Source organism: Pyrgilauda ruficollis, unplaced genomic scaffold (assembly GCF_017590135.1).
Source record: "Pyrgilauda ruficollis isolate IOZ18807 unplaced genomic scaffold, ASM1759013v1 scaffold102, whole genome shotgun sequence".
Classification (NCBI taxonomy): Eukaryota; Metazoa; Chordata; class Aves; order Passeriformes; family Passeridae; genus Pyrgilauda; species Pyrgilauda ruficollis.
The window spans coordinates 187,605-211,167 of record NW_024508324.1 but is presented as its reverse complement, the minus strand read 5'-3'; the positions used below and the strand labels follow the sequence as shown (position 1 = coordinate 211,167).

Below are 23,563 nucleotides of genomic sequence, written 5' to 3'. Positions count from 1 at the left end.
ATTATGTCAAATGTCTTTATGTCAATGCAGCAGCATACAAGGTGATGAAAGTCCCCATTTTACCATAACCTGGTGTATTATATGTGCATGCATTTTGTAAAGAATCCTCTATTTATTGTTTCTTAACATACTAGTGAGAAGACATTGCTATTCCACTGATGTTACTTGATTTAGATTAAATGAGAGCTGGCAAAAGTGAATGCTTCAAGGTAGTTCACTATGTCTTGTTGATGGATAAAGCAAGGAAGAGAGCATTGTCATTGCTTCTTAATGAAATTTTAATTATTTATTCCTTCAATCCTGGAGAATTGTGCTGCTATGGTAATCATAAGAGTTGCCATTTTGTGTTTCTGTTCTGCTTGAGATATGGCTCACTTTTCCAGGATTCATTCCACAAGTACCCAAATGAGATTCCTGCTAGTGAGAAAACTCTTTTCACTCCATGAGAATATATTTTTTTTTACTTTCTTTACAATATTTCTATAGTATCCACACTTAACTATGAGAAAGTATAAGGCTAAACAGAAACAAAGACCTATTTTAACTTCAAAGACAGGCTTCTGTGACTGATTATAAAAATTATCTTACTATCAAATGAGACTTAAGTGACAGGACCATTTGTCACATTGCCACTGTCAGAAAATAATGAGATTTACTACCTTGGGGAAACTCAAAGCTGACATGAATGATTAAAAACACACGTGTATATGTTGCAGAAGCCTAAAATTAGTTTTCAAAAGTGTTTTAAGAATAAGAAACTATAGAATTTTTGATCTTGACAGCTTTTAAATACAAGATTTAAACTTCCTAATTTCTTGGGTGATTATTAACAATTTAGGAGATTCCCCGCCCTCCCCCCCGCCCCCAAAGCCCTTCAAGAGGAAAATGGCAGAGTGAATGTAACTACTGAAAAGGTGATTTGTATATGTGTGTGTGTGTTACTATTTTCCAGGTATGTGGTACTTGAATGCTGAAAATGGAAAAAACATCCAACTTCATTTTCAGTTTTTTGATCTGGAAAATATTAATGATGTGGTTGAAATCAGAGATGGCAGAGGACCAGATTCGTTACTTTTGGGCAAGTAGCAGCAGTGGGTACTAAAATGAATGTAATCAGACAGCTGGAGAAAACTGTTGGATATAATATCATGGAAATTAAATTCCTTTCATTTCATTTGCATTTTTTGGGCCTCATTTCAGAGGAAATTCAGAGGAAAAATTGAGAAAGCATACTTCATGTGACATCAGGTTTCCAAAACATTTGCACACACTCAGCTCTCTTTGCAATCCATGTGAAATTAACTTCTCAGTGAATCAGACTGTTTATGTGTGTGGACAAACAGATGGAAAATCTCTCAGCTGAACCTTATAGTTTTATGCTGATTAGTCAAATCTGGTGTTGGGGTCTGACCACGGCAGTCTGAGTTAGGTTTGGGAGAGCAGCTACATCCCTGTGGTGGCAGTATGTGCTTTTGAACCCAGAACATTCTGAAATACATATGAACAAAATAAGTTGAATGTACTCATGTTTTCCTGGTGAATAGCTGTCTACACAGGGAAAGGCCCACTGCCAGACATCTTCTCTACAACAAACCAGATGACAGTCATCCTCCAGACTGACAAGTCTTCAACTGGGAAGGGATTTCTTGCAAACTTTACTACTGGCTACCATCTAAGTAAGCATCTGAACCTTTGTATTTAAGAGGTTAAACCAGTGGCCAAATGTATTTCAGAAAATGTGGGGTGGGGAGTACAAAGTGACTCTTAGCACTTTCACAGTATCAAAAATGCAAATGTTAAAGAGAAAAAGGCTGGTCACTTATCTGTACTTTATATTTCCTGGCAGGAAAAGTGATGGGTTTGTTTCTTAGTGTAATTGGAGCAATGTCTAGATCATGTGCAACTCTGTGATAATACGTGGAAAATTGACTCAGTATTTTGACCAAAATATTTTCAGATGTTAAGAGGGCAAATAGTAACTATTCCCTATAAAAATCCCAGTAAAAAGCACCACTTTTAAAATAATTTCAGGGTGTCATTAAAGTATGTTTAAATGCATTTGTAAAATATTTACTATTGATAACATGTACTAGAAGAGAAAATATACCACTGCATGTGGTAACTCTGATCAATATTTGTACTATGGTCCTTCTTGCATCTCCAAAAATTTGGTCTTCAGTGTGTGAATAACCTGAGAAGAACTAGTCTCTTAAATATTTGGACAGCAGTGTTTCTGGTTCCAGCCAGATCCCTTCTGAAAGACTCTTGATTTTTCTTGGGGACTGCAATTAGACTTGTCACTCATAATTCAGCAATCAACTCACCAAAAAATGCAAACTTAAGCATAATGCAAATTACAAGGAACAGTAATAAACTTAGCAGGACAAATAATTATACAAACTCTAGGCCAAATCTTGACTGAATTAATTAGAGGCTTTGTATTACTTCTGTGGAAGTCTGACAGGACAAAAACAGAGAAAGAAAAAGCAGTATATATTGAGAGATGTGTGAAGTACTGTACACTCACATGAACAGAAGATCAACAAGGATCTACGCTGTTTTTCTTACTTTAACTCAGAAATGCCAAGTTTCTCCCAGCTTGTTTAGTCAGGGGCAGATTTTTCATGGATTCACAGTAGTAACAATAATATTACTTTTCTTAATATTTTTTAAAATCTTCACCTTTGGTCTACATTTGTAAAATTAATTCTGTTTAATCCCATTGTGCAAGATTGAGATGTTAGTTTAAATGTCCATATGACAATTTTACTGCTTCTTGTTCTGCCTTCTCAATCACATTTGTTCAGTCCAACAACTCTCTGCCTTTTTCTTTATTAGCTGGTTCAGCAACTTTGCTGGGCCAGCCTTGCCCATACTTTGTAAAATGAAAATTAAGCTTAAAAAGGAAGAATTCTCTGAGTTACCATTGCCAGTTCTGGTTAAATATATTTTAAACATTCCATTTGCAAAAGAATTATGCTTATTCATCATCTTTGCAGCCAAAGGAGAGAGACTAATATCATTAGCATGCAGGCTTAAGGACAAAAGGATTGTCAGTAAATAAATTAACTTTAAAAGAAAATCAGATTTTTCTTTGTGTTTTATTTTTTCTATGAAATATTGATTTTTGGAAAAGTAAGAATTATTTGAACAGAAATATTTTTTGGCTGGATGCAATATAATAAAAACACTTTCAATTAAGAACTAAGTTCTCTGTAATATCTGTCATTAGTTATGGACATTGAATGTGTGAAGGTCTGGTTCAAGCTTTTTATAAACCATATTCTTCTGCTTCCATTTGGTACAAACCATGTTGATTGATGAATGAATAATTTTATAAGAATATTAAAAATTCAGAAGTAAAGCAATTCTATTTCTTTACATGAGACTTCTAGATAATTAAATATTTCTGTCAGTATGTCCAGGAAGGCAAAATAAACAATTTTTTGAATTTAAGTTTATGCCTGTATATTTCCTCTAATACAAATGAAGCCACTAAAAGTACACTTCAGCTGCAGAAAGAATTATAACTTTACATTTACTCTCTCCCTCATTTGTTTTTATTGTATAACTGATTCTGAAGTAGCTTAATCCTACTTTTCTGAACACTTTCCTCATTCATCCAGTTTTCTTTTGTTTCTTCCACCTTTCCTAACAAACACATTTCAGAAGGAGACTCAGCTCTCATTGCCTCTTTGCTCATATGCTTGACTTGACAGAGTTTAAGGTCTCTAAAATTTGTGAAAGTGCTGAACATTTGATATTTGAAATCATTAGTCACTTTTGACAGGATTTGACTTTTCACTCCCATGTTTATCACTTGCAATGGAAGACTACTAACTGAGCAACACTAGCTAGAGCAGAAAGTACAAGGCAAAGTACCACAGATTTTATTCTTAATTATCTTCTATTTACCTGAAAATTATATTTATTTTGAAAGAGAAATGGATGGAAATGGAAAGAAAAAGAAATCAAAGGCTCTTCATACTATCTACACAGTTTTCTTCAGGGGAACTGTAAAATCTCCTGTGAACATCAACCTTTCTCACAACCACAGATTAATTTTCCTCTCTTGTTTCCCTTTAGGGGCTTGCAAAGTTGATGAGCATCAGTGCGGTAGTGGGAAATGCATCCCATTGCACAACCTATGTGACCACGTACCTCAGTGTGAAGATGGCTCTGATGAAGCAAAATGCAGTAAGGTTTTCTTCATACACAGAAATCATAGAATCATTTAGGTTGGGAAAGATTATTAAGATCATCAATTCAAACCATAAATCCATCACTGCCAAGTTCAATGATAAAGCACGTCCCTCAGTGCTACATCTCCATGTCTTTTAAATCCAGGGATGGTGATTCCACCGCTTTTCAAGCTGACATGCTTAGCAACCCTTTTGGTGAAGACATTTTTCCTAGTATTGAACCCAAGCCATGCATATTTGGCAGGAATTGCCTAGGAAAACAGCCACAGAAGCTCAGCTAATGTAGACCACCGCAGATGCACACAGGCTGTGCCAGTTTGCATAGCAGTACCTCACTGAGTTTGTCAGGGCCAGGAAAACAGTCACTATTCTGAGATAGTGTATGAAATCTGGTGAAGAACTCTGGAAAAGGTAGGAAGCTTCTCTGTGCTGAAAACTGCAGTTGTTTATAATGGCCTCAAAAGTAAATGAATGATCAACATATGCTTTTCTTCTGTATTCATTTTGTATTTCCAAATTATACCAGGTTTTGCTTAATTAATTAGAATTTCACAGCAGTAAAAATTCTGCAGTGCAGAGCAGAGAATAAACAAGTTCTTGGTGGAAATTCCCAAATAGTTTTGTGAGTGTGAAACCAAACTATTACACATGGCACCCTCCAGCCCACCTGGACTCCATGGGGTGAATGGATGGCACAGCTTCAGAAGCAGCATCCATTGTTCACTGCTATTCCTTACTTCTCTGGTAAAGTGGTTCTTTCCAAAATGCATGTGTACAGTATCTAAATTCATTTTACATAGCAGGGAAATAAGATTCTCTAAACCAGTAATTTAAGTATAGGACTAATGACAAAGTCATGTTTGGCCTAGCACAGCATTTAAACTGTTCTTTCTGACAATCTACTTTGGAGAACTAATGGAGGATTTAAAAGTGGTCTTAAGCTTAGCACAATTCCTTTATTTTAAAGAGCTCTACTAGGGATTAGATATGTTTTTAGTGTGTTCTGACAGTCCACAGATTTAAACATTTTTTTACATGCATATATACAAAAATATACATGGCATATGTAAATGCATGCAGATAGATGACAGATAGATAGACAGACAGGATAGATAGATAGATAGATAGATAGATAGATAGATAGATAGATAGATAGATAGATAGATAGATAGATAGATGGATGTCTGAAGACACAAATTCACTCCTCAAATTAGTGCCATTGGCAATTTTGTGGCAAACACATTCTTCCTTTAAAAAACATAGAATAAAATTCACTTCAGTTTCTTCTTAAGCAAAGAAAACTTGAATTTATTTTTCCAGTCATTGCTGAAGAAGATCTGAACAAGAAAACCATCACCTACATTAACATGATGGACATTTTCTCAAAGATTTATTTTGCCACTGATTGTCTATTACTTCATAACAAATTACCTCACATGAAAAGCCTGGGAGATTTGTTTCCAAAAACCCATTTAATCCAAACTTTGGCTAAATTGATCTATGTCTTGAAACAAAATGAAAATTCAATTAGAAACTCTCACATTGAGTCTTTCCAGTGCCCAAAAGCCTTGCTCATTTTCCTGAAACCAATTTCAATGACTTATCAGAAGTGGCAACTTGAACTAGACAAACTGTCTTTTCAAATCTTCCAACTTCTGAAACTTCCAGGGACCGCAAAGAAATGCCAAAATTCTAAAATATATGATATCTGAATTAAGTAGTTGTTGGATCCTCAATGACTTCATTATTCCTTACCAATAATGTATTTGAAGAACATGGATCTGATGAGGAGAAAGGAAAAGGACTTATAGTTCAAGTTCTCTCAAGAAGAGAGGTGTCAAAACTAACTTGGAGAAATCTTGCAGTGCATACAATTCCAAGATATTTAAGAAGCTCAAAATTTCATTTAATTTAATTTCATTTCATTTCATTTCATTTCATTTCATTTCATTTATCAGTATAAATCACCTCTTCAATTCACAGACTCCTTCAATTCACAGAGGCATTTCTAAAAATTTAAATGTTTTATTTACTATGGTGGGTACTCTATTTGAAAGCATTTTGGCAGAAAAAAAGTTTTTTGCACAAGAAAGATTTTTTTAAAAAAGATATTTTGGAAAACAATAAATGTCAGTGCACTGCATGCTTTTCTCTACTTCACCATGGCAATACATGCAATCTGCCTAAAATGCAGCTGTAGCTGCTAAGACATATATGAGACTCTGTTGACATTATTATATATACATTTGAGATTATATAATAAAATTCTTATTTTATATATGTGTGTATGCAAGAGATTCTGTTGGCCATACAGTCCAACTTCCTTAGTCACTATGCCAATAGCATAAGACTTTTTACCAATAAGTTAAAGAGTTTCTGATTTCTTATTCTGAATATTTTGTTTTGGGAAAATTTTTATAGAAGGACTGGTTTTTCAGCAAGCATGAATGTTTTAACTAAAACTGCAGTGAAAACAGTAGCAATTGGAACTGTAAATCTATTTTTTCTTTGCCAACACTCATTTTAACTTTATTTCCAGTCAGTATTACTGAGCATCATGGAACTAAGGCTTCACTCATTATTTGGAAATTATATAATGCTGACTAAGAAAAAAATGCATTGTTTAGAGTTAATGGAAAATGTACTGTTTATTGTCTATTTCTGAGACATTTGCAAAACACAAGGTATGAATATCTCCTGTGGCAGAAATATATGAAATAACAATAGCATTTCCTTCCTGTGGGAACACAACATCCTGGAAATGCTGGGTTTATTACCTCTGTAACACATTTTAACTTTTTTTGTGTTCTTCATTGGCAAAAATAAATCTCTTTATATTACATTTCTGTTTGCTTGGGATGGGGGAGGAAAGTGGTTTGACACCTATCTAAAATGCTTCTGCCCCTTTTGTTCTCCAGTGAGATTACTCAATGGCTCTCTGAGCACCGAAGGGCTGGTGCAGGCCAGGGTTGGGAAGATGTGGCATCTGGCATGTGCAGATGATTGGAGTGGAGATATTTCAGACAGGGTTTGCCAGCTGCTGGGGTTGGGGTGAGTGATAAATATTCATTGTCCTTTGTAACTTGTTTGCAGATTTGTTGAATGTATATTGGCATTTTCCTCCTCATTTTACTGGTGTACTCTCCAAAAAAATGGCAAAATGTATCTGTCTCTGTCAAGTGGAGTGCTTGGTGTGCCAACAAATTTGAGAATGTGGCAAACGCTGTCTTGATGACATTCAGTACAGGATTGATGACTCTGAACATGGCAGGTTGGGCATGAGGATACATATTGGAGAACATTGGGAAAGGGTTGTGGATGCATCACCCTTTTATCACTTTATGTCATCATTTACATCCTCACTTTCATAAGGATGGCTCAAGAGTAAAGCTGGAGCCAACAGCAGCCTTGGCTGCTCTGCTTTTGTAGTGCTGCTGTTCATTCCAGGTAGAGATAACCACTTGGATATTCTGCTGCTGGGCTCCCAGTACTTTTCATACCCATCATTAGATCTGAGCTCTTGGGAGAGGAAATGGAATTTCTCTTGAGATAGACTTAGAGCAGGGATGGAGTAGAGAAGTATATAGCAGAAAAATAGATTTGGCTTTAGTCCCTGTTCAGAAGAATTTTCAGGGGAAACGTGGAGATTGTTGAGTGCAGGGTGTTGCATTTTTCAATCTGTGGTAAAATTTATGGCCTAAATTTTGGCCTTACTTACATCATGCGCTACTCCACTTCCATCCACTAAATTATAATTAGCTTTCCTGCAGTGCTGAGGTTTCTAGGGAATGTCACTCACCCAACTAATAATCAAACTAAATTCTGAGCTTGCAATTCATTATTTTGGTCTGTGACCAAAGAAAGATGCTTACAAATTCCCTTCTGATAAATTCATTGCAGCAATCACAGAGTTAGAATGACTTAGAAAAATATCCAAGTATTATTTCAGAAATGCTTCTAATTGGATGAATGTCTGCTGGTTTGTTGGGTTTTTTACTTTTTTCCTTTGGGTGAGTAGTGGGTTTACATAAAAAATTAGGTAGCTACATGCAGAAATCCTGACTGTAATTTATGCACATATGCATGTAAGTACATACAAACTGTGTGTAATTGTGCTTCTGGTCAAATATCTTGTTCCTTAAAGTGGCCAGTGCCCTTCTTCCCCTGATTCTTTCTGCCCCTGCCCTGCATTCTTTCCCTTCTGGACAGAAGTAATTTTGTGGTTTACTGATTTAATTGACATATTGATAAGCTTCAACAAGCTTTGCCTTCCATGGCATTTTAACTTTTAAATATCAGTTAATGCTTTTCTTCCCCATAACATTCTGCAACAATATCTTTCAGGTTGTCTCTATAAACTACTCAGGTGCACTTACTAAAAGAGTTCCTATCAAGCTTCCTAGTAATTTTTTATAATTCCATTTCCCATTGTCTAGAATAAAAATATTTTTAAACTTAACTTGTATCACATTTTTGTAACCTGGTGCTACTGCAGTTACATCATAGGACAAAATTCTTATATGGGTGTGAATATATTTATGTATGTATTAGAATATATATATGTGTGTGTGTGTGTGTGTGTGTGTGTGTGTGTGTAACTTCTGTGAGCATCACACTATTCTGCTTTCCTTGAATCCCCCTGTAGCAGCATATTTCTTAATAAGCATCAACATATTTGTTACTAAATGGATGTTTGCAATAGTAGGTCCTGAGTAAGCTGTGGCTCATGCTCCTACACTGAATTACAACCTAGAATCATGTTTTATTAGAAAGACGGGCTAAAGTTCATCTAGGACAATTTAGTTTCACTATTAATTGCTTATACCTTTGCTAGTCTCACTTTCTGCTTAATTTATGAAAAGGACTGAGCTGATAGGAGTCCTGTATCATATCCTGATTATTTATGTACCTGGGCTACAAAGTGCAATGTTCCTCACAGGTTCTAGTAAATCTCAGTGTGAATTCTTTTGCTTCCATTTCTTAAATATGTGATTGTTGCCTTTATGATTTGTACCAAACAAGAAGCCACTCTGGGGACATTCTTCTCGTGCATCTACAAAATACACCTTAGGCAAATAATTTACAAATCTTCCTAATGAGTCTGGGCTGCAGGATGAACAAACTGATGCTCTGGAGAAACCTGAAAATAATCCTTTGCTCAGCTTGCACTAGTAGCTGTGTGCATCTGACAGCTAAAATCTGACTGCTAAAATCTGTTGTCAGCATCTTACTTCCCGGAACCAAGGAAATCACACACTGAGCTTTTCACCATTGCATTGGGCAGATGCAAAACAATCCTGTTTCCCTGGGACCAGAGCCAGCTGGGTCTTTGCTAAATTGTACCTAGGTATGGGGGTAGACCTGTCAATTTTATCACACCTGAAAGTCCAACAAGTGTGAGAGTTTTTAGGCTTTGCTCTGCAACCCTTCATTCTATTTTCTTCATGAACTTCAGAAGGAAATTAGTCTCCTGGGGAGACTTTGCTGGTATCAGCAAAGTTCTTCATCATAGAATTTGACTCTGCCTACCTGGCCTGGCACTTTACTGCTCCCTCAGACTGTCTAAAAGCACTTCCAGGCTGAGAAATGCATCAGTAGTGACTTTTCCAGCAGGTGGATCATACAACTTTCCTGGTGGCACAGAAGGGTTGTCAAACACCTCTTTACTTCATACACAGGAGATTTGCAGGCAGATTTGCAGGCAGATTCCAGACTTCATCCTTCCCAGGAGAGGGAGATTTACTGCATTTGAAGAATAGGCACAGTGCAGGTGCTCCCTGTGTACTAAACAAATGGTTCTCTTCTTGTTCCTGATGTGTAAGGTTAAAGGGCCAGATGGGAGTTTGTCATCCCCCCAAAAATTGTTCAGTCTATTCACAGCTATCTTTTTTCCCCATGCTTCCTCAAGGGAAAGCAAATATGTTTCATAGATATGTATTCCAAACTGGTCAGATGAAGTATCACAAAGAGCATGATGCAGAACATACTACAAAGTAAATCTGGATATGGGTTCTAAATGTCAAAACAATTTGTCTCACAAATAGTACACAGAATTCTTAGTTCAAAAAGCCATTGCTAAAAAAAAAAAAAAAAAGTTAATCCAAGAACAGACTAATTGATTCCTTTAAATTGACTACATGACCTTTAAAGGTGCCATCCAACCCAAACTGTTCTGTGATTCTGTGACTTTATGAATACACCCCACTCTTGATCAATAGCAAACATGACACTATTGACTTATTCCACAGCCACTCTGATTTCAACAGATCTATGAGGTGAAAATTAACTTTTTTTTTTTTTACTCCATTAGATTCTTCTTTATACAAAACATAATTTCATTTCTTTCCTAGACAATATAGTATAACTGCACCCCTCAAAAAAGCGAGACTGTGATACCCCAAGGTTCAGCTATTACTGCCCTGTTTGGCATACTGAGTTTTAGCTCCATACATTTAACTGGTATTTCAAACCCTTCATTGTGGCACAGAAAAACAAAACTAAATATTTACTGCTGTCAAATGAATTAACTAATATCCCTTTCAATATTAATGTAGCATTAGAAATCTTAGAATAAGATGTAAGACTGGAAGTAAGTGATTCACATTTTAATCCAAATGAGTTTCAAGCCTCAAAAATCCCCTGCTAAAGGGTCATTATTTGAGGAGAAGAAAAAAAATTAAAAGCTGGTGTTTAGTCTATCAGCATAATCATTTCCCAAATATTGCTCCAATGGTGGATTAGGGTATATATCTAAAAATATGCATGTATCTTTTTGTCCTAGAGCTGCAAATATGTCATCACCTGTATTATTCACTGGAGATGGCCCATTTGTCACCATCACCAAAGGAGGTGACCACAGCCTAATTTTTACAAAAAGGTGGGTACAGTGAGGTTTCTTCCTCATACAAACAATGTCTTTAAGTGTTGTGATGATTATTTATGCACTAATATATAGCTCAAATCCTAATTGACATCTCTATGCACTTACTGTGGAAATTATATACTCTTTTATGAAAATATTTCTTATCTAGAAATCTATAAATTATGAGTACATAATATAGTAGAATTAAGACTACCTATATATAATACAGAAGAATTAGGATGGAGTGACATTCACCCATAGTTATAGAGTAGTTGTCACAGTAAGGTCTATCTGTAATCAGCAGAGAAAAATAAGCACTCCAAAATGTGATCCATCAAGGCGTCTCTTGAAATATGATGAGTCACACACTATAGTCCTTTAACTTTATTGATATAGACTTTGGACACACTGAGGATTGCTAATTTAAGCCATCTACAGACAGTAATCTATATTTAAACAAACTATTCCCACTCAAAAAATTACTTCTGGATTTGTCTCCACCTTTACAAGTGAATCATTAGATGACATGATCCTCAGAATACATTTGATTCTATTCTAACCTTTCTCAGTCCAAATAACTGCTGAAGAGGTTCTGAAGGGTACTAGAAACTGGTAATTTCTTGTAGATTAAGTGAAAATGTGATATTAGCCCAGGATTACATCCTCAGGAAATGGTGCGATTTACAACACAACTCCCAAGCAGAAAGGCTTGCCATCATCAGTTTAAAGAATTGTAATGACTTCAGTTATTGTTTTCTGTTTAAAAGAGGCTTTACTGTATAATTTTTTCTGGATTTCTACCAAAACACTGAGCCAGAAAATTACTGTCTAATTGCTAAAATGCTGAAACCATGTTGAGGACAGCAAGAGTCCATGCTCTTTCAGTTTCCCTTAATAAAATACCACATAGTAACAAAGCAAGAGACATGTCTTAATTTTCTATGGTCTATTATTTTGTCTACACGAAAAAAATAATTAAAAGTTATATTTTATGTTCTAATTATACTCTGTTAACCCCAAACATTTAACATTCTCATGAGTGGTGAAAGTATCTTAAACTAATGGAATATCATTGGAGGCTATTTTTCTTTTTTTCTTGAGTGAATATCTAAACCAACATTGCCACAAGACATCTTGAAGAGCAGTAATGATTTAAAGATGTCTTCTGTTAATACCTACTAAACTCTAACAGTGATTAAAGCAGGAGGAAATGGAATAAGTTCATTTATCTTAGTCGCATTTCTGTTGCAGAAATAGTGTCTTCTCCCATGTTTCATCCGGAGAGCTGATAGGAATCATTTTGCAGGGTGACACTACTGCAGATTCACACATGGTTTTTCTACATATAATGAATGCTAGAAAGATCACACAGATCTGATAATTTAAGCAACTGAATTCATTAACTGGTAATCCAATTATAAAATGCATTTCTCACATTGTCTTTGTTTTTTTATTCAAGTGCATCCACCATTGAAACAAAGGAAGGCACATATAATAGGGCTTGAAATCTGCAGTGAAAGAGACAGCAAAAGAATTCTCTGGTGCCCTTAGGTAATGTGATTTTTGGCAGGATAGCTTTGTAAGAGCCCCAGATCCTGCCTTTTTGATATATGTGAGCAGATTCCACAGGGACTAATTGTTTTTGCCAGTTCTAAGTGAAGATCATACTCACAGATATCCTAACTACTCCAGATTTCTGCCTGGCGTGCTGCTTGACAGCTTGACACTCAGAGAGGCACAGAGGCACTTGCCTCTGGTGCCTTTTGGCCACTCCTGCGCAGACCAAGAGGCAGATGAGAACTGTTGGGCTGAAGTGCAGGCAAGGAAGTGCTTCTCCTGCTGGGAGCTAGCTCCACAAAGAAAAAGCAGAGGCAAATGAAGTAATTTCACCAACCAGTAGGTACTTGTGATGGGACAGGCAACTCCCTTTACACTGAAAATGTAAATTTATAGGGACAATCTGATACTTTGGTTGTTAGTTTAGGTAGTTTATGCATCTACCTATGAGAAAGCATAAGATCAGATAAAAGACCTAATATACAGCACCACTGACCCCCCCTTTGAAAGCCTATGGAGGCATCATGGAAAAGAGTATTTAGTTGCTATGAAGTTTATGCAGAAGATTATTTTGGTTTCTTGCATTTTTGGTTTCTTAATATTTGTCTGGTTACAGATTTGGATACATGTCACAGAAAATGGTTTCCACTTTTTAAATTACAGCTTTAAAATTAGGTACCTACCCTGAAGTGGAAAATGGCAATGTGGGACTATTCAGGGCCAGAGGAATATCTCATTTGCACCCCACTAGAGTGAAGGTTTAACTGGGGAGGTGGTGGGTGGTTGCGGTTCCCACTTTATTTCGTGTCCCTCTGTGCCATTGGGAAATTACTGGGTCACATCTGACTCACAGCAGATATCAAATTTTAGAGCAAACACAGTGAGGTATATATCACTCCCTATCATGTTTAAAGTATCCTTCACCTACTCTATTTAAAAATGGAATGTGGAAATGCTCACTTGAAACAAACCATTGGCAGAGCTTGGTTTTCTATCTTCCCCTCATTTTTATTTCTGTGTGTATCAGATTTGAATTGCTAGCATGCACACTGTCCCAAGTGTTTCAGATTCATTACAGACTATGAACATAATATTAAAACCTCTGGGTATCAGAAATGTTTGAGCAGTTTTGATCTATGGTCTTGTGCTCTTCAGACTCTGGCTTTATACATTTGCTAAATAATTTCTAACCTAGCATATGCAACTATGTATTTTACAGTAGCATTATTTTCTTAGTAAAATGACAAGGGATATAAAACTAACCTCTTAAATTCTTTGGCTACACTGATCTCTAGTGGTAAGGTATGGAAAACATCTCAAAAGATAGGAAAAAATACCACAGGCAGCTATAACTTCTTTATTGCAAATCTGTCTCAGGCAGATGACTCATTTCCCTAAAACACAAGAGGAGTCTACTTTTATTTCCATAATATAAATCAATTAAGTGCCCACTGAAGAGGAATATGTACATTTAAAGTTGTATAACACATAATGTTTTATACTTTTAATTAAAACATAATTTAAACATGTAGCATTAGTTATTGTACTTAACAGGCTGATACTGCTAAATGAAAGTACTTTCATATATAGGATTGTATAAATTTCTCTCTGTGTGTATGCATAAATATTTGATAGTCAGAGTTATCTTGTGTGCAGATACTTGTGATTAAATTGCACTTTTATTCTAGAGAACACTGTTGGGACAACCTGGTGGTTCATCTGCAATGTAACATTCAATGTAAGTACACAGAATCCAGGAATATTTCACAAAGAGATCAAATTGTTCAGACCATAAAGCCAAATGTTTATAGTTTGAATGGAAAGGTTAGGGAATAGACTATAAATCCTATACTCATAAATGATATAAACAAAGGAAAATTTAGTCTTCACTTCATTTCAGTGTTAAGTGTACACTAAAGATGGATCTGTAGTGAAAACATTTATAAAATAACTGTATAAAAATTCCAGAAGGTCTGAGGAAAGAAAACATCTAAATCCAACTTAGAACGTTGCTCTTGATTTCAGCTATAAAAACCCAAACTTTTTTCCACAGTATTTTTGAATAGCAGTTCAGATTCTACAAAACCTTGTTTTTTTCCAAGAAAATGGGCTAGTCTAATAAAATATGCTACATCCCTTTAATTTTTTATTTGATTTGATTTGATTTTGCTTTATCTTAGCTTGTGGAAAACACCTGGTAACTCAGAATAACGAAACAAGAATTGTAGGTGGAAATGATGCCAGAAGAGAGGCTTGGCCTTGGATAGTTTCACTCCGTTTTAATTTGCGACCTGTTTGTGGAGCTTCCCTTGTCAGTGACGAGTGGCTGGTGACAGCAGCGCACTGTGTCTATGGGTAAAGTTCTTTTATGTGCAAGTTCACTAAGGAGGCATCAGATTAAGAGCAAATTGTGACACAGATATGAAAAATTCACAACTAACTCCTGATTTAATTACCACGTTTTGCATCACTTATAGGCTCACCTGAAAACTCCCTTACTTCCTGGTAAATCTTCAGTCCTTACTTTAGTGCAGACAGTTGTGGAAACCAAGCAGCATTTCCTGAACAATAAGGAATTGCATTTTAAATGCATGGTATTAATACTGAGCATTGGTACTTAATCCATAATAATTGTGGCCCTCCATAAATTGAATCCCTCTACCAGTAGTATAAAAGGTGACATCATATCCCATAAATTAAACCCAGTGTTCCTCCTACGTATTAATCTGAATTGATCAAGATTTACTGTGCATCACTGAAAAAACTCTTGATTTATGTGCATTGATTAGGCAATATTGGATATCCTCTCTATGGTGTTATTTGTACCATTCAAGGAAGTGATACATATTGAAATATTTTCTATTATTTGCTTTCATAATATCTACAATAAAAACAGATGTTGTAAAAGACGTATAGAAACTGGAATGGAAAAAAAAAAAAAAAAAAAAACCACCACAAAAACCCCACCAAAATTAGAGTAGAGCTTTCACTACAAATATCTAAATGGTAAGGCAGTGAAGACTGTGCCAAAATCCTAATGCTGCCTTATGGCATGACAGGCACTACATTCCACACAAAGACACTAAAATGAAAAGGATTAAGCCCTCTTAGTTTCCACACAATAAATCCACTATTGTCTTGGTACTTCCTTTTCACTTGAATTACCTTTCTATTTTCAACTCAATCTAATTTTATCATCTTGCCTTTGCTGGAATTTTCCTAAATTGAAGCTTGCAGTTTCACACCTTCTGAACATTTATCTTGGACACTTCTAGTTTAGAACAAAAGAACCTCTTGATGTCAAACCAAAAGATGAGCCGAAACCAATTCAGTCCAACAATCAGGCTGAAAATGTACTTTTTCAACCATAAAGTGATGGATTAAAATCCTGAAAATATTTAAGTTCTCTGATGAACACAGCCTCCAACCAGCATGTGTAGATTAAGCATATTATGCCATATTTTGTCTTAGCATATCTTGTCTGAATGAGATTAAAAACTAAGAGACTTATTTTCTGAGTCTATGAGCTGCAGCATTTCCAACAACATCTCAGACCTCTTATTCATTCAACATTCCATTACAATTTTCTAACTGGGACCAATATTAATTGCCTGCTGGGCATTCAGCAGTATTCTTCATAGTGTTTAAAAAGCCACGCTAATTTAGTTAATGTATTTTCCTCCTCTGCACCGCCAATTGATTAATTCATTATAAATAATGCATTATAAGCTCACCATAAAAAATCAGCATCGCATATCTGCAGTGTGGATGTTTAAGACAGTGATACTCTCACGGAATTCTAAGCACATCTACCCTTTTCTATTTATTTGACAAAACATGCAAATGCTAGGGATTACCACAAGGCTAAATATCAGCATTTTATCTGATACATGTTTTTCAAGACTTCCATTAATGATTCCTAATTGTGAATAATCTCCTTGCAACTTCTAGGAGACAACTAAAGCCATTCCGCTGGCAAGCAGCTCTTGGCTTGTACAGTCAGTCAGAGCTGGAACAGCCTCCAACAGTGGTTCGAAACATCGACAGAATAGTTATAAATCCTCATTACAGTAAGCAAACAAAAGACAGTGATATTGCTCTGATGCACCTTCAACACAAAGTGCAGTACACAGGTGAGTTTTTGTTTTCCCAAGAGATCCATTTATTCCCGTTTATTCCATTATGCAGAACAGTGCTAAGGATACGAGGGCGGTGGGGAGTCCGCTCAGTACTTCCTGGATATCTTGGCAAAAAGTGGGTTTGGATTAATGAATGTTTTCTGGTATGACTTCATAAAAACCTGAATACAGGGAAGAGGATGAAATTGATTGCTTGTTTCTCATTCACAGATTACATACAACCTATCTGCCTACCAGAAAAAAATCAACAGTTTTTACCAGGAATTAACTGCTCGATTGCTGGCTGGGGTGATATTAGGAATGAAGGTGGGTCATCTGCTCAGAAAATTCTGACAGAGATGTAGCTGTGAGGGGAAGTTTGTTCCTATTCCACAGGAGTTGCTAAGGTCAAATAGTTTAGAGAGCTACTCTTCCATATGAAAATTTAGGAACTATCCCATTCCACTATTCCTTCTCTGAAGCAAAATTATAGTTATAACGTATCTCTTAGAAGAAAACATGCATATCTAAGTTCATTAGGCTATGAAGAAAGCTTTTTACATCCACTAAGAAGTTATGATGACTCCTTTTCTGAACATGAAATATGTACATCTCAGTTCCAGATATTGGGTGGGGGAAGAGGAAGATTAGTCTTTCTGACAATGTGCAAATGATTTTCCCCAGAAGTCAAGAAAACTGACTGCAGTGTGAATGTATGTTCTGTTTGTATGTCAGATGCTCCAGATTTGGAGTCTCTGAAATAATAAACATGCCATTTCACTTCCACAGTTGAATACATTGACTTCTACATTAAATAGTATTTAAAATTTTGGGTAGGAATTAATAAAAGAATTTTTTTTAAAAATCTTAAATAACCAAAGTTACACAATGAATAGTGAGGAAACACTAGACAACCATGTTCCTAAGCCTTTAGTCATCCCTTAGGTGTCCCCACAGTGAGTTCATAGTCATTGATTTTAGTAATCTTGATTCAATTATAACCAAATTCAGTCCCATTACAAAAATGAAAGACAGAATTCAGTTAACGAGCCCTGTTTAATCAGAGACTGTGTTACAGGGGGATAAGCCTGAATAGTACAGCAGTAAGGCAGGGATTCCTGCTGCTCAGGAGCGTGCTGAGCATGCTGGAACAGGAACAAAACCATCAGTGTTCCCAGTGGGATGCACGTATTTAATGCTGCAGGTAACTGTACTTTGTATTTTCATCAGGTCCCTCTTCAAATATATTGCAAGAAGCAGAGGTCCCCCTCCTTTCCAATGAAAAATGCCAGCAATGGATGCCAAAATATAATATTACTGAGAATATGCTCTGTGCAGGATATGACATGGGAGGAATAGATTCCTGCCAGGTAAGTAGAAGCAACTCATTTCCACTGCTGGCATAAACTTCATCTAGTTACTGAATAAAACAATCCCTGATCCTCCACTCATGAAAACCAGAACAATCCCTGTCCATTAATGTTATTTCTACTCATGGTACTTTGCCCGTTTAATAATTTATCAGGATACAAGTTTAAATATTTTTTGTGTGTTATCTTGGCATAAACAATCATGGAGGGAGATAAATATGAGGACTGGAAATTTTTTGCACTAGGCTTTGAACAATTCCTGCTGAGCAATTCCATGAAGGAGTGAGGCACATGCTTAGAGAAATGCAGAGAACAGAGAAATAAATACCAAACAGACTGAAGTCTCAGAAATCCTTCATTATGGGAAAGACAAAGAGCAAAGCTGCTTTTCTCCAGAATCTGTAGACTCTGGAGACCTTTCCTAAGCAGACACCACAGTATTTCAGAGAGGCTGCCTTTCTGCAATGATCTATGTTCGTGTGGGTTTAGTTTTTATCCATTCCAGCTCTCTTTATAACTCACTGCTTCTCTTTGAGAATGTACTCAGAGGTGGCTGCCACATGATTTTTCTTCCAGCAATAATAGAGTCTGTGGCACGGAGACTGGCTGGCTTCCCTCAAGCCTGATAAAGAGCATTCTCACATAATTCCTATTGCCTTGCCCTACCAACCTAAGCCTTTACCATGTGCCCTGACTTTGCCCAGTTTAGTCTTGAACAAGGACTCTATTCAAGCCTAATGTCCGTTCCCCTCGTGGTTTTCCTCTTTCCCTTTTTCTTTCTGAACCTTATACTGAACAAAAACAAAACAGTAACACAAAAAAAAGAAACCCAGAACAAAACAAGAAACAATTCTATGTAGAACCGCAGGCTGATAGAGAGTACAAGTGACCAGCACTATGATCAATGACCAGTCAGCCATGAGCAAACATGAACAACTGATTCCTGATAGCACATCCCCCTTTAGGCTGCTGTCACAGCCTTTAACATTCTGGGATGCCCTAGGGTTACGGGCAGAAGTATTTTAATGGCTGAGCCCTTGCAGAATTCTCTGGTAAAGATCCATTCACAGGGCCTGGAGAAGGCACAATTAATACTGGTTCAACTAACTTGATAGACAATGAAAAACAGTAATTGCTTTCTTTCTCATCAAAACAAGACACCCACGGCTGACTCATCTCCACTCAAGCTAAATCAAATTCAGTCTCTATTACAATGCTTCGTCTGCTAAACTATTGAAAAGGAGGTGAGAGAAAAGGACACCTCTTCTGGAAATCTTGTTATTTTGTTCTCTAAATTTGAAACTGTGGAAACTCTGGGGTGACTGAAAATAGAACTGTGTTTTGGCTGAATATATTCAACTGAAAAAATCCTCCACATTTACCCAGGCTTTGTGAAATATGAAGGGCTGAACATAAAAGGAATAAGATTAAAAAAAATAAATCTCTTGAAGTCCAGTCCTGTATTGGAAGACTGATGACAGCTTAAGCTCACATCATTTAAAATAAAAAGAAAAAAAGAAATTAATCATTTCAAGATTTTTTTTTTCACATGGAAATATTCATCTTGATCTCACTTCCTGGTGTTCAGGACATACAGGGGTAGAGCATCTATGATTAGGAACAAACATCATAAACAGGCTCTGCCTGAGAGTTGACACTGTTCACTTTTAACTTTTGAATTTGTTATTGCAGGGGGATTCAGGTGGCCCTCTGACATTCAAAGATGGGGACAAGTGGTTTTTGGTTGGTGTGGTATCATTTGGTGAAGGGTGTGCACTTCCCCAACGACCAGGAGTGTATGTTCGAGTCACCATGTTTGTGGACTGGATCAAAAGCATAATCTATTAGCTTGATATTTTTTAATTATAGCAATGGAGTTTAGATGTTGAAAGTAAGACACTGCATAATGCTGTAAATTAGGCTGCTATTTCAATCTCACAGAGAAAATAAACAAATACGTAAATCTGGGTGAGGAAAACATTGGTAACTTTTGTTTGTTAATAAGACCATTTCCAAGTGAGCACAATATTTCAAAAGAGATGCTGTGGTTTTGTTAATAAATAGTTTTGTCATTTTACTTTTTGTTTTATATAGGATCTTAGGAAAACAGATTCTTTGAACATTAGTGCATTAACTGCACAGTTGAGAGCTTTACAAAGCACAGGCAGTAAAAAATGTTTGCAAACTGTAAATGCTGTAGTGGAAAAGAATCAAAATTGTTAATATCAAGTGAAATAGTATCTGGTTTATGTTTTTACATTGTGTTTTTCAATGTGCAATTTCATATTAATGCAGAGTCAACTCTTCCCAGCAATCTCTCTGCATATCAAAATGAAGGTGTATGTCCTCTCTTTAAACTGGGCTCATGGGAGTTCCTCTGCCTTGCCTATTACAAGAGGCTCTGGAGTGAGGTTTATGGATTGTGCAGAAAGGCTGACCACGGATCATGCTGCTTTCTAATGAATAAACTGAATGTCAGCCAAATGTTCTCTCTTGTGTAATGTGTTTGGAATTAATAGAGTTAAAAAAGGATTGAATAAAGCTTTTTAGTTTTCTTTCTAGGCAAGTGTTTGGCAATTATTCAGACAATTACAGAGATGTGCTTTTCCACACCCAATCACAGACTCACAACACTGCAACTTCTTCTCATAAAAAGTGATGTTTCTAAAAACATTTGACAATAATGAGTACCAGTTCTCCCTCAAGAATAATAATGCTTCCATATTACATGCTTTTTCTGTACTGGTGATTTTTAATACATGTTTTGTGCTTTGTAAAAAAAACAGCAGGGTATCCCATTACAGCATTCTAAAGGGGAAAGTATATGAAAACTAAAATAAGGGGTTTATATTCTTGAGCTCTTTTGTAAATAGGTTTCTATTAAAATATAATTACTTGCTTGTTCAAATGCCTTAAATTCTATGGTATTAGTGTAATATGATGCACTTCTTTATTTCTGTTTTCAGACCTGTGTAGGACTTTAATATATTTATCATTTCACAGTACCTACAAAATGCATTCTCACTTACTGCATAAGTAAGTGATATGTGTGATCTACACATATACACACAGGTGTTGTAAGCTCCTGGATTTGGTTCTTGCAACTCTAAATGAAGGTATGAAATGCTTGCAAACAGAGGTTGGCAGTCACTGATTAAAAAAAAAAAAAAAAAAAAAAAAAAAAAAAAAAAAAAAACCAAAAAAAAAACACACCAAGTCCCAAACTGCTTTCAGGTCTTTGTAATTAGAGAACTAGGTGACCAAAATCCACAGCTTTATCAAGATATCTGTGATCACAAAGAACACAGATAAACACAATTAATGCAGAGAGAAGGTAAGAAGGTGTTTTAGACACAGTCTCTCATATGAAAGACAGAGTTTTTTAACATTAAAATATTAGAGTTGCAAATTTTATCTTTCATAGTGAACCATTGTTTCTCCTATTATTCTAAAAAGTAGAGCATTTTCCTACCAGTATAAATTGATTGGGATAAAACAATTACATTAAAGTGCTTAAGTAAAATATGACCTGATTTTTGCATTATTTACCATACATCACTATTGTACATTGTGTTACAGTCTGTAAATAAAATATAAAAGCCAAACGAAAGAGATCCAGCCACTAGAAAATGTGCTTCAGTAAGATACAGTAAGATACTTTTATTCTTGTGCATTTTCTTGCTTTCTAAAATGCAAAGCATAGATGTATTTTGAGATGTACATTGAAAAACCACCTCATCAGACTGAAAAAGTTCTATTATGAACCCTGGCATAAAAAGATACATCATATAAACTATTTTAATTTTAAAAGCCATTTTATTTCAACTAATTATGGCTAGATAAAACTAACATAACCTTAGTCAATCACATTCTAGCCTTTCGTCAACATCCACGACTTCAGTCACCTGCAAATTAACCTGTGGAGAAACCAGTCAATACTATGTCAAAACACCTGGGCAGAACAGATTATTTGTAATTGAATCTGCTCCAAGATGCTTTGAAACAGAGGATGGATATGGTGATAAATATAGAAATATTTTGTCCCAATAGCCAATATTTCTTATTTCTACATAAAATCTGAGCACACTACAACAGAAGCACTGGATGCCACTTCTCCATCTACCTTCACACAGAGTTTGGGACAGGTCTGTGCTGATGTCTGCCTAGACATCACTTTCAATCTGTAAAAAAACCACTCCTGAAGGTATTTTCATTCTCCTAACTGCTACTTCAAAATCACTTCTGCTGCCATTAACCACGATATTGATAGTGACAACTTCAATTGTGCTTTGGAAGTAGGAAGAAATAGTTAATCCTTAAATTAAGGGGAGTTAATCCTTCAAGACCATAAAAATGAACCAAGTTATTTTTACCACAACTCTTCTCAAGAAAGAGGTCTCTCTTCCCATCAGCTGAATTAATCAACATTTATGTCAGTAGTAAAACTGGTCTTGGTAATCATGTAGGATCATAGTATTTTCTCACTGCAAAGGAAACTGAAGTAGGGGACTGAAAAAAGAAAGAAGTTCCTACTGACTGGAAGAACTATATAATATTCTAAGTAGGAATAACAATACTTAACCTGAACTACAGGAGGAGTTTTCTTTGAAAAAGAAGCAAAACCACTGCATAACAGCTTTAAGATACTTCCAAAAGTGTTTCAACAACTAATTGCACAATTAGTATTAATGGCAACTTCTGAATATTTTTTCTGTACTCACAAAAACTGAGACGTATTTGTGTCTGAAGTGATGTGGTGAACATCAGCCAGCACAGTGCAGGCAGCCCTTCAGTTCTGCTTTGGTCAATCTCTCCCCAGCCAGTGGTAGTTATCAATTTGTGTTAAAGCCAGCAAGGTTAAACTCAGGCTCTTGACCACTTGCTGTAACAGCAGTAAAATCCCTTAACTTTTGCTCTGACACCAGACTGTCACCAGCAAATCAACCAGAGTGCTACTGCCACCACCCCAGACTGCTCCTAATGACTTCTACAACCGTTCTTAAGGCACAGAAAGCTCTTAAGCTACCAAAGAGAATGGGCATTAATGATGTTAATCATAACTCTAAAAGACAGCTTTAAATGAATCACAGTTACCTCTAAATCTATCCATCAATTAATATAATTAATGTGTTTCTAGATAATAGTCTGAGTAATGTTGGAATCAATCTATGAGTGCCACTTCCAAGAAAAAGCTTTTGTCTTCTCTATGTTCCAACATTATATTATTCCTAACAAACTATTAGCTATATTTAAATGACCTTTAATGTCTTTTTTATGTAGACTTACTGAAACAGTAATTTTAATCTTAAACTCTTGCCCACTGTGATTTTTTTTCCATCAGAAAAATATTTTACTGAAATAACAACTAATAGCTGCCTTTAAAGGGCACACCATTAACAAGGTATCACTTTCCAAGTTATTTAGGTTGACACTGGACCAATATGAAAAAAAGTT

General features: G+C 35.9%; 1 protein-coding gene across 1 annotated transcript in view; it reads left to right on the top strand.

Moving 5' to 3' along the window:
- Positions 1–19,957, top strand: part of TMPRSS15 (transmembrane serine protease 15) — a 52,547-nt gene extending 32,590 nt beyond the window's left edge. Inside the window, exons 17-27 of the mRNA XM_041469255.1 lie at positions 953–1,078; positions 1,545–1,676; positions 4,087–4,197; positions 7,121–7,253; positions 10,984–11,079; positions 14,310–14,359; positions 14,802–14,976; positions 16,573–16,754; positions 16,971–17,066; positions 17,970–18,109; positions 19,802–19,957. Coding sequence (XP_041325189.1) covers positions 953–1,078; positions 1,545–1,676; positions 4,087–4,197; positions 7,121–7,253; positions 10,984–11,079; positions 14,310–14,359; positions 14,802–14,976; positions 16,573–16,754; positions 16,971–17,066; positions 17,970–18,109; positions 19,802–19,957 — 1,397 coding nt within the window. The remainder of the gene's footprint in view (positions 1–952; positions 1,079–1,544; positions 1,677–4,086; positions 4,198–7,120; positions 7,254–10,983; positions 11,080–14,309; positions 14,360–14,801; positions 14,977–16,572; positions 16,755–16,970; positions 17,067–17,969; positions 18,110–19,801) is intronic.
- Positions 19,958–23,563: the final 3,606 nt, after the last annotated feature.